A 12,341-nucleotide genomic window follows, 5' to 3' on the forward strand; every position below is an offset into this window, starting at 1 on the left:
ATACATTCCGCACCAAACATGGAAGCAAAGAGCAAAATTCACCCTTGCCTCAGTTTATCAGACTTCTTCTTCACCTACTCACTCCCACACCTCACATCTTGGCTCTCTGTTTTGCCTGTGCTACCCAGTGGGGTGGTCTAGGGCATAGTGTAAGGAAGATCACTCTGCTGCCCTGGACTCATGACTTCTTGACTCTACTGCCACATTTTTTTTGGATGTTATTCTATCCTCGTGACTAAATTCACCCAATGATTTCCCTCACACAGTTCTCACTTCTGGGCCAAGTTGAAACTCTTACCCGGTACATATAGTTGAAAGGGGGAAGGGTAAATTCCCTTTTCACACTAAAGGATGTCATAAATGGTCTCCATGAGTTGCTGCAACCAACACAATTCATTTCCTGGCATACCATCAACTTTCAGCTAATATGCCTCTCTACTCTTGGAAATGCTGCCTTTCTAGCAGCAGGCACCCCAGCTGCCATTTGGTCCCATACTCAAAGTCTTTCCATTGTGGTAGAAACTTTTGAGGGTTCTACTCTGCTGGTAAAAAGAAGCCAGGGTTGTCACCTTGCCTCAGCAAGCCCTCAGAGTAGGGCTTTAGTGCCAAACAGGAGTTTGAACATGGTCGCTGTGCTTAAGGAATTGTATGTTGGCCAGCTGTGTGGAACATGGGTTGAAGGGAGGCCAGTAAGGGGATAGTAGCAATAGTCTAGGGGAGAAATGAAAAGGCCCGAGCTAGGATAACGGGCACTACTGTAAGTAGGGAAAAAGGGATGGATGCAAGAGAGGCTGAAGTAGAACCAAGAAGAACTGGCAGCTGGCTAGATTATAAATGAAATTCTTAAAGTCTGTATAAATTTTTCTTGCCAATCTAATTTTCAGAAGTTGTGACTACTTGTCAAATGTTTACACATACCTTAATTATCCCACTTTTTAGCTTCTTAGTTGTGGAAGGGGATTAAGTAATTTCAATTTTGCTTTTACTCTTTGTTCTTTAAAGCAACTAAGAGAGTGGCAGTTTCATTTGCAGCAGGAGCTTGGAATGATGGCCCATCCTGAGGCAGTACAGTACTGTCTATGTAGCACAGGATCAGAACTTTGAAGACCTGGATTCAGATACTGCCTGTGACATTCTTTCACTGGATCATATCAAAAAATCATTTCAGTTCAGAAGCAGCTGGGTGGATCAGTGGATTGAGAGCCAGGCCCAGAGATGGGAGTTCCTGGGTTCAAATCTGGCCTCAGACACTTCCTAGCTGGGTGACCCTGGGCAAGTCACTTAACCCCCATGGCCTAGCCCTTACCACTCTTCTGCCTTGGAACCAATACTCAGTATTGATTCCAAGACAGAAGGTAAGGGTTTGAAAAAAAATCATTTCACTTCCACAGAGTTTAATTTCATTTTTTAAATAAAATCTTGGATTTAGGTAGTCATGCAAATCTTCCAGTTTCTATATTCTATAAATTGAATGTATAGAATTCTAGGATGGGTTGAAGGGAGAATCATTACTCTAAATCATTCAAATTATGAGGTTGATTAGGAAAATATAGTGTAAAATGATTTAAGCTATAAATCTTGCCAGAAAGAAGTGTTAGAAAGTGCTAGAAATAGTCACTTCCAGACACATACATGCATGCGTGTTTATGTGCATGCATGTGCACACACACGCACACCCAAAGTTAGATTGGTGAGGTCTTGTCAATCATATATTGAGCACCTACTTAGTGTCAGGCACCGTGCTAAGAGCTGAAGATACAAAGAAAGGCAAAAGACTATCCCTGTTCTTGAGGAGTTCACAGTCTAATGAGAGAGACAACATGCAAGCATACTACATATAGAAAAGCTAGGTATAGAATAACGGAAATGATCTCAAAGGACATTAGAATTAAGCATTAGCACTAGCATTAGAGGGGGTGGGAAGGAGTCAGAAAACGTTTCTTATAAAAGATGGAGTTCTATCTGGGACTTGAAGGAAGAGAAGGAAGTCAAGAAAAGGTGAAGAGGAGTGTTTGTTGGAGACAGCCAGTAAAGATGAAGAGTTATAAGATGAAGGATCTTCTACAAGGAGCAATAAGTAGGGCAGTGTCACTGGATCACAGTGCATGAGAGGGTGTAAGGTATAAGAAGGCTGGAAAGATAGTGGGGATTAAGGGTGCCAGATTGGAAAGGGCTTTGAACACTTAATAGAGGATTTTATATTTGATCTTGGAAGTGAGGAGCCACTGGAATTTATTGACTAGAAAGGTGATATGGTCATTCCTACACTAAATTTAGGAAGATCAGTTTGATAGCTGAGTGGAGAACAGACTGGATTGGGGAAAGGCCTAAGGCAAGGAGACTACCAAAAGTCTGTTGCAGTAGCCAAGTGTGAGGTGATGTGGGTCTGCACCAGAGTGATACAGTGCCAGAGGAGAAAAGAGGGGCATGTATATAGAGTTGTTACAAAGGCAAGATGACACACTAGTTGATAGGATTCAGCAGTTGATTAAATCTGAGAGAAGGGTGGGAATGAAGAGTAGAGGATACTATCTAGAATGAAAGCCTGGGTGATTGGAAAGATAGTGGATAATTTCTCCATGGTTATAGAAAAATTAGAAAACGAGAATAGTTGGGGAAAGGCAAATGAGTTTAATTTTGCCGTGTTGTCTGGGAATATCCAGTTCAAGGTGTCTAGTAGACAGAAATATGAGACTGAAGGTTAAGAGAGATTAGGGCTGGATAAGTAGATCTGAGAATTATTTGTCTATAGATGATCATTGAATTCGTGGAAGCTGATAAGATCACTAGTAGCCTAGAGAGAAAAGAGAAGAGAGTCCAGGACAGAACCCTGTAAGATACCCATGGTTAGTAAATGGGACCTGGAGGAACATTACATGTCAAAAGCTTCAGAAAGATCGGGAGGGATCATTATGAACGACAGTCTAAAGTGATTTGAGATTGTTTTGTGTATAGCCAAGCTCAGAGGTTTGATGGAGTAGATTTGACCTAAAATTCCCCAAACTAGTTGCAGTTTAGCTTTTCTGCCAGAGCTAGATATCAACGAAATATCTAGTAGATGCTTTTTTTTGAGAACTTGTTTTGTATTGTCAACTTGATGAAAGATATTGAGTGAATCATTTACCATGGTGGCTTGTCATCATTGGCATATACAGGTAATTCACATTAAAGTTCACAAGCATCAATGAAAATGAAAAGCTTTTTTATTATGATTAATTTTCCATCTTCCTCCCTCCCCAGCCATCTTTTAGTCTGTAAAAGAGCTATAACCTTGAATTTTGAAAGATTATTAGGATTATGGATACAGATTATAAAATGGGTTTTCCCAGTTCTAATCACACAGATTTTTTTCTTTTCCCATAATTTCTGACTTTATTTCTTAATTTTTTTAAAAGAATTTATTTTCTCTCCCTTCCTCCCTGCTTCCAGAGGGGGGAAAATTGAAATCCTTGTGACAAAATACATAGTCAAGTAAAACAAATTCTCCCATTAGCTAAATCCAAAAATGTATGCCTAGACATAAGTTGTTAGTACTCTCAGACATTAAAGAGTACAAATTAAAAATGACTGCTGCCTGTGTCCTTTTATTAGGAAATGGAAGTTCCTCTAACAGAAATTCGAGATAGTTACATCAAGGCAATTAATAATTTAGCAACTGAAAATCAACAGCTAAAGAAGGACTTGGTAGAGGTCAAATCTAGGCTGGAAGTCTCTGCTCATGTGAGCCAAGATAACTATGAGCGTAATTTTAATGAGACACACAGCATATTGCCTGAGCTCAAGAATTCAGAGTACAGGTAAAGTGATTTTTAAAAAAAAGTTTTCTTTAAAAGCAACCCCCCTAAAATAGATTTAAAAATTATATTTTTACAATAATTTTTTAATCTCGGAAGTTTAATTTGCTCTAAAATGCAGCTTTTCATTTTATTCTGGATCACAAACTTATTTTTTTCTGTTAAAATTTGTTATATAGCACCTTAATTTTAGTGATAGTGTTTAAAAAATTGTGACCTTAACTATTTGCTGTGTTTTTTTTAATAAAGCATATCCTGATTGATAGTGACATCTACAGTATTTCACAGTGCAGGGTTCACAGCAGATTAATTGAACTGTCAGCCAGCTATTTCCATTTTCTCTTTCCCTGGCCTCCCTTCCCAAATCCATTGCTTTCCCCCTGAGAAGCAGGCTTTTTATAGAAAACCTGTGCCTCTTGCTAATTCATTATAGGCTACCACCATAAGAAAACACGTATCTGATGAAAAAGCTCCTAATTTCATTTCTGCTTTTACAGAAATAATGATAATACCCAGTGTGAATTGATACACATTTTTCATAAATTGCAGACTAATTGGGTGATTTGTTAGGTTTTTAAAAATGGGCCCACTAAAGTTTTATTAGAAAAGAGCAAAATTCTATAATGCCCAATTGTGTTTTTTAATCTACCATCCAGGAGAACATATGAACTGCAGCATAGTCAGCATGAAGAAACTGAAAAACTGCAGAACTACTACAAGGGCGAGTCGGGAGCTCTTAACATCCCACATCTGTCTATCGGAATGCACCCTGTGTCCAGTGCGCTTATTGGATTGAGTCCCCAAATCAGCACTTTCAGCTCTACCTTCTCATTGACCTCTGACTTCTTTTTGCCTATGGCAGTAGATGTAAATGAGGCCAACTTTTCTGATTCCATGTCAGAGTCAGAATCTGCTGTAAATCAACAAGAAGAATTTTTGCCTTTGGTATGGTAGCTTTCCACAAACTTTCTACTGAAAGATGGAAACTGATATAGTCTAGATTGATTAGAGTGATCTCTAAGGTGTTAAATTGCTATGCTTTTGGAAACATTCGCATTACTCAATTGCCTTTTAGTAATCTCTTTGAAACAAAGAACATGGAATTATGTTTTATTGTATTGAAGTATTGGTCAATAGAGAGTTAAAATAAAAGGCATACTTTAAAAAACTAAGTATTAGACCCTCAAAATGATTCAAACCGTTTTTCTCTATCAGATCTTGGAAGGTACTCTTCTGCCAACACAGAAGTGGCTAGCCTTGAATTGGACGAATGGGTTTAAGTAAAGCCACTGAGCCACTGATTATTACCCCTGATGATGGTGGTAATAATAGCTAGTATTTGTATACTATTTTCAAGTTGGCTAAGCACTATATCTATTACCTTGTTTGAGATGCACAACCACCCAGTGAGGGGGCACTGCAGGTATTATTTTCCTTCTTTAAGATATGAGGAAACTGAGGCCTATGTAGAAAGATGAAGGGAAGAAGAAGGAAAAAGAAAACCCACCAAGGGAATAGTGGGAGCAATAGACTTGATCACCTGTCTAGCGTGCTATCTATGGCCAAGGCTTAATTAGCCCTAAAGTAGAATTTATCATTACTGAGCAGGACCCACTGATTTCACAGAATCTGAGTTGAGAAGCCGAACCCTCTATATGAACAGGAAGCCCTTTATAATATCCCTAATGAGTTATCCTATAACCCACACTTGAAGACTCATGAGAGGGAACTCATTCTCTGCCAAGGTGACCCATTTTGCTTTGGGGCTGTACCAGGTGTTACTGAAATTTCTTTTTTTGTAATCATTTGTAATAATAGTCAATAATGTAATAACTTACATTAATTTAGTGCTTCAAGGTTTTACAAAAGTATTTTATACTACAGACTAAAATATACTAAATACAAAAGTGACTTGTCGAGGGTCAGATAGCTAGTAAGTCTTCAAAATGATATATGAAATCCCCCCCCCCCCCCATATTCTTGATTTCAAGTCCAGCACCTATACGCCTTACAGCTAAACTACTATTGAGCTGATATCTGCTGTTCCTTCCAAACTTGCTCCAAGATGTCCCTAGTTCCATTCTCAGGGACCAAGTAAAACTAGTCTGATTTTCCCACCTAGCAGCCCTTTCACTACTTGAAGTCATTCATCATGTACCTCATCCAGCCTCACGTTTTTCCAGGATAAACATCTTTCTTCCAACAAATCTTTGTATGTAGTGGTTTCAAATCCCATCATCAGTCTGTTCGTTCTTCTTCTGATATATTTTGTTTGGTCATGGCCTTCCTAAAATGTGACTTCCAAACTGATTACAGTATTCCAACTGTGATCATATTAGGACAGAGTATAGTCAAGACTGTAATCTCCGTCATTTGGTATAATATGCTTCTATGATTATAACCTAAGTGATTGTTTTACATGTCTGTTGACATTTTTAGGGAGTAAATAACATTGCACTGTAGTTTTTTAACACAAGTCACGTAGATGTAGTGTTTGTCCCCTATTTGCCCTTTCTGTTCCTTTGGCTCCTTGTTATGACTTATTTGACAATCAAAAGATGTTACAAATGGAAAATTCAAAATGTATTTTCTTAAGGTGTCAAGAAATCCTTGGAAATACTTTTGGTTGGCTTACCCCCTTTTGATCTTCAAAAGAGGGCATGTAATATTTTGTGGAGTTGTATTTTGAAGAAGGAAAAAGTTTATTTTCTCCTTGATCTGGATTTTTTATTTCATCATTGTGGGCATTTTCCAGTATGGGTAACACCTTCCATGGATGCAGATTGGCAACCTAACTCATCTATAATTTACTGTCATAGAGTTGTCTTGATCTCAGAAAGGCTTAATGATTCCACAGCAAGTTTATGGTAGAGGCAGGACTTGAACAGCCCAGATCCTTCTGGCTTTGAGGCCAACCGTCTAATCACAAATTTTGGTGGGTTTTCATTTTGCCTAATCTGTGCATTACAATTTGTAGGGGTTTTATGCTTTTAAATAATAGAACTTTAATTCTTTTTTTTTTTGAGGTTTTTGAAGCATAAGGCACACTCCTGATGTAGACAGTATAAATTGTGTAAGCAGGTTGTGCGACTAAATCTTTTGAAATCCATTTCAGACCAATAATTTTATGCTTTTGTAGTAAAGCTGTTGTCTTTTAATGAGAGAATAAGAAGAGATTTGGACTACTTTTTGAAGAAGAGACTTATTACTAATTTTTTTTTTAATTCTGAATAAAGGTTGAGGAATAAGTATTTCTTCAGAAAATGAACTATACACCAAGATAACTTTTTAAAAAAACCCAATATGACGAATGGGCCATAATGGGAATTCATTCTTACATTCAAAAGTTAACAATATTTTTATTTCTTTCTTAGCGTCCCCTGTCAACATCTCCCATTAGTTCAATAGCCTCAAGATTTTTGGAAGAAGAGGAACTGAGATCTCAACACATCCTGAAACGTCTTGATGCCCATATCGCTGAGCTGAAAAGAGAGAGTGAAAGGACAGTGAGACAGTTCACAGATCTAAAGTAATTCACTGTCAGGAACCTCCCAATACAATGGCCTCAAAGAGTGTATCTTCTCCATTATCCAAGCTTCCCAAAATGTGAACATAGCGTGAAGATGATAGCTCTGACCTCACTAGTGAAAGAAGTGGTGAAGATACAACCCCCTCCTGAAAAGGATGATCCTTCCCTTGAGGCTGATGATCACATGTGTGCTTTCTCTCTGGAGAACAGAAGATCATGTCTAGACTTCTTTGATAGTCTTTTCTGTCCCATGTATATTTATTGTCAGAGAGATTGTGGTGCTGTCCAGGTTTTAATTCAAAATGTGAATATGTCTGTATAATTTAAAATAAAGATTTTGTAATGTGTGTGATATACAGGAAAATCATTTTTTTAAGGAAAAAAATTATTGGAAATTATATACAATGAGAATTCAAGGAAATGATCTAGTTTAACTTTGTTGATAAAACATAAGTATTTGAAGAAAATATTTGGAAAAGTAAAATATTGCTTATGTAACACTTAAGACATTTCTATAAGTCTCACACCCTACCTACATCAAGATAAACTCAGAATGGGTGAATGACTTGAACATAAAGAAGGAAACCATAAGTAAATTATGTGAACCCAGAATAGTATATATGTCAGACCTTTGGGAAAGGAAAGATTTTAAAACCAAGAAAGACTTAGAAAGAGTCACAAAATGTAAAATAAATAATTTTGATTACATCAAATTAAAAAGTTTTTGTACAAACAAAACCAATGTAACCAAAATTAGAAGGGAAATAACAAATCTTCAGAACAAAAACCTCTGACAAAGGTCTACTCAAATTTACAAAGAGCTAAATCAATTGTACAAAAGATCAAGCCATTCTCCAATTGATAAATGGGCAAGGGACATGAATAGGCAATTTTCAGTTAAAGAAATCAAAACTATTAATAAGCACATGAAAAAGTGCTCTAAATCTCTTATAATCAGAGAGATGCAAATCAAAAAGGGAAGTAATGAATGCTGGAGGGGATGTGGCAAAGTTGGGACATTAATGCATTGCTGGTGGAGTTGTGAATCAATCCAACCATTCTGGAGGGCAATTTGAAATTATGCCCAAAGGGCGATAAAAGACTGTCTGCCCTTTGATCCAGCCATAGCACTGCTGGGTTTGTACCCCAAAGAGATAAGGAAAAAGACTTGTACAAGAATATTCATAGCTGCACTCTTTGTGGTGGCCAAAAATTGGAAAATGAGGGGATGCCCTTCAATTGGGGAATGGCTGAACAAATTGTGGTATATGTTGGTGATGGAATACTATTGTGCTAAAAGGAATAATAAAGTGGAGGAATTCCATGAGGACTGGAACAACCTCCAGGAAGTGATACAGAGTGAAAGGAACAGACCCAGGAGAACATTGTACACAGAGACTGGATCATACTGTGGTACAATCGAATGTAATGGACTTCTCCATTAGTGGCAATGCAGTGATCCTGAACATCCTAGAGGGATCTATGAGAAATCCACATCCAGAGGAAGAACTGTGGGAGTAGAAACACTAAAGAAAAACAACTGCTTGATCACATGAGCCAAGGGGATATGACTGGGGATGTAGACTCTAAATGAACATCCTAATGCTAACACCAACAACATGGAAATGGGTTCTGATCAAGGACACGTAATACCCAGTGGAATTGCACGTCAGCTATGGGAAGGGTGAGGGGCGGAGAGGGAGGAATAGAATATGATTTTTGTAACCAAGGAATAATGTTTGAAATTGACCAAATAAAATAAAAAAAAAAAGATATTTCTATAAGCAGTCTTTGATTTGGCTTTCCCCTGGACTGGAGTTCTACTTTGATAATGCAATGACTCTATGGCCCCCAAAATTAGACTATACCAAGGTTAATATCACAAAAGCAAATCAAGTATCTATTTTGATTTGCATGTATATTTAAATATGATTAGTATGGGTACAGAACATCAATTAATAAATAATTATAAGGGCCTACTTTATGCCAGCTTCTGTGTTTGGTATTGTGAATATAAATGCAAAGAATGTGGAACTGTGTCTTCTATCATAAGAGCTTTTATTCTAATGAGAGAGACAAAAAGTACATATAAAGATTTATCCAGCATAAATACAAAGCTAATAAATATGGATATAGGCAGAGTAGTTAAATATAAAGTAACTTAAGAGGGAGGGCATTAGCAATTGGAGGGATTAATGAAGGTTTAATGAAGAAGATGCTCGAGATGTATCTTAAAAGAACAAAGGGCTTTTCCAAAGCAGAGGTAACAAGGGACCCTATGCGGATTCCAGGCATGGGGCCCAGCCATACTAACTAATAGACAGGAGATGGAGTGTCCTGAATGAGTAACAGAGATGAGGCCAATTTGACTGGTTCAGAGAAGTAGGCAAAGGGGAATAATGTCTAATGATGCTGGAAAAAATAGATTGTGCCCAGATTATGTAGGACTTTAAAAGCTAAGGAGTTTGTAATCCTGGAGGCAGTAAGAAGCCACTGGGAGTCATAGTCATATCTTTGCTTAAGGAAAATTGTTTTGGTAACTACCTAGGAAAGGCTGAGGAATAGGAAGGGATGAAACAAGGAGACTAATAGTTTAGGTGAAAGTTGATGAAGGCTTGAGTGAAGATGGTATCTGAGAGTGGAAAGGAAAAGTTATAAATGATGTGTAACAAGATTTGGAAATTGGTTAGATTTGTGGAGTGAAAGAGAGATTACAAACCTGGGAGACTGGAAGAATGGTGATTCTTTGGCAGAAATATGGGAGTTTGACAATGTATACAGAGACTGATACACTGTGGCATAATCGAATATAATAGACTTTTCTACTAGCAACAATACAATGACCCAGCCCAATCCAGAGGAATTTATGAGAAAGAACGCTATCCACATCCAGAGAAAGAACTGTGGGAGCGGAAACACAAAAGTAAAACATAGGATCAATCATGTAGTTTGATGGGGATGTCATTGGGGTTTTGATGTTAAAAGATCACTATTGCAAATATGAGTAATATGGAATTAGGTTTTGAACAATGATACATTTATAACGCAGTGGAATTGCTTGTCAAAGGGGTGAGAAAAATGAATCATGTAACCATGGGAAAATATTCTAAATAAATTAAAAAAAAGAAATATGGGAATTTGGAAGAGGGGGAGGCTCAATGAATAATGATAATTCAATTTTAGTTAAATTTAAGGGACATTTAATTTGTCTAATTGTGTAATAGGCAATTAGTGACAAGGGACTATAAAAAGTTCAAGGGAAACTCTGGGGCTGGTATATATAAATCTGGGAGTCATCTGTAACAGTAGTTAAACCCATGCTATCTGATGAGGTTATTGAGAGTATAAAACCAGGAATTCTAATCCTATGTGTGTATTTGTGTGTGTGTATGTGTGTAAGAGAGAGACAGACCCTTTTGACTGGCAACATCAATGAACCCATAATCATAATGATGTTATTAAATACATAAAATACATAGGATTACAAAGAAATCCAATTCTATTGAACAAATATTCAAAGGTTTTGTTTTTTTATGTTCATGTTCTCCTTCCCACACATCCTCATCCCTCTAAGTCAAGACTTCTTGGAAGGGAGAAGAGGCCTAGGACAGAATCTTAGGAAAGACCCCGTTAGGTGATGTTATTTAACATAAGATGGTGTTTGTTAGATGGAAGAAGTAAAAAATATAGATGGACTATTTTTTTAATGTGTTTGTGAAGGGTAAGATTCCAGAATTTTCAATGAACAGGAAAATCCTTCAAATTTGAACTGTCAAAGAAGAAAGAGACAGGCACATTTCTCCATGTTCCACCCATTTTTCTTAAGTTTTTTTTTTCCATTTTCTTCCCAGCAGGGGGAGTGGAATGGAAAACTGAGTGCTTTTGTCTTACTTCAGACATCTGTCTGCTTAGCTCAATGGAGGCACTTAATGAATGTTTATTGATTGATTACATCAACACCTTTCAGTATGTCTGATGCTTGCCAGTGCTTAGAACTCTTTTAAAATTTTGCTAGCTTCTTTCTTTTTTCTTGCTTCCTAGGCCAGTGGCTTCCAAACTATTTTGCTTACTTATCTCATCAGTAAACAAAAACAAAAAAATTTTTAAGCATGCATCCCTAATATGTTTATAATTATAAATTAGGCACATGTAGTAATTAGAATGTGTACATAAAAACAAAAAAGACATTAAAGAATAAGATGAACTAATGTACTACTGTATTGTAATGTAGTAGTATTTTACTAAAGATAAATTTATGTATTAACATGTAGGCCTGGAGTCCAGAAAGCCTGAGTTCAAATTTGGCCTTAAGATACTTCCTAGCTGTGGGATCCTGGAAGACAAACTTAACCCCAATTGCCTGCTCTTGCCATACTCCTGGCTTAGAATGGATACTAAGACAGAAAGTAAGGGTTAAAAAAAGAATCCCCCTGGAAGAGTATAATAGTAGTTATAAGTTGTTACTTCTTAATTGATGAAACTTTTGTCAATATACGCTTAAAAGTCTTTTGTAGTTATCATTTTTTATGTAGAGAAAATAAATATCCCGTCCCGTTCTTTTTCTATCCCTTCCTCCCTTCTAGCTCCCACAAATTCTTAGATCTTGGATCTAAGTCCAAACTTAAACTAAGCAATTATCTCCAGGGGTCTGGGGTGGAGAATGTAAAATGCCAAAAAGTACCAAAAAAGAGCCTCATTCTTTAGGTAGTGAGGCCACTCTCAGGACCAAACCCAGTCCATACATGCATAGGTCCAAAGCAAAGTGGGAGATAATATAATACCCCGACCCAACTGGGCTCAGCAGCAGATTCCAATTGTTAAACCTGATCAAAATTATTTTCTCTTTTGTGATCATCTATCCTATATTGAGAACTCATTCCTGGATACGACTAACTGGATCTGGTTCTCCTCTCATTTTTTTTTAATATTGGAATTTTAATATTCAGTTCAATTATTTAATTCAAACATTGTAGTATATATACATCTATTGTGTAAGATAATGTTTTAAACCTAATTTG

At 37.0% G+C, this 12,341-nt stretch overlaps 1 protein-coding gene across 15 annotated transcripts in view; it reads left to right on the forward strand.

The window, feature by feature from the left end:
- The window catches only part of CEP63 (centrosomal protein 63), a 49,445-nt gene extending 40,349 nt beyond the window's left edge, over positions 1-9,096 (forward strand). For 9 of the 15 annotated variants that reach the window (XM_056793633.1, XM_056793632.1, XM_056793637.1 and 6 more), the window contains 3 exons: positions 3,592-3,797; positions 4,451-4,739; positions 7,169-9,096. In XM_056793633.1, the coding sequence (XP_056649611.1) occupies positions 3,592-3,797; positions 4,451-4,739; positions 7,169-7,327 (654 nt within the window). In that variant the 3' untranslated portion in view covers positions 7,328-9,096. Of the gene's footprint in view, positions 1-3,591; positions 3,798-4,450; positions 6,512-7,168 lie in introns of those variants that run through there. The other 6 variants (XM_056793641.1, XM_056793645.1, XM_056793640.1 and 3 more) reach the window with 3 other exon arrangements.
- Positions 9,097-12,341: the final 3,245 nt, after the last annotated feature.

This window comes from Monodelphis domestica, chromosome 4, assembly GCF_027887165.1.
Source record: "Monodelphis domestica isolate mMonDom1 chromosome 4, mMonDom1.pri, whole genome shotgun sequence".
NCBI classification, from domain to species: Eukaryota; Metazoa; Chordata; class Mammalia; order Didelphimorphia; family Didelphidae; genus Monodelphis; species Monodelphis domestica.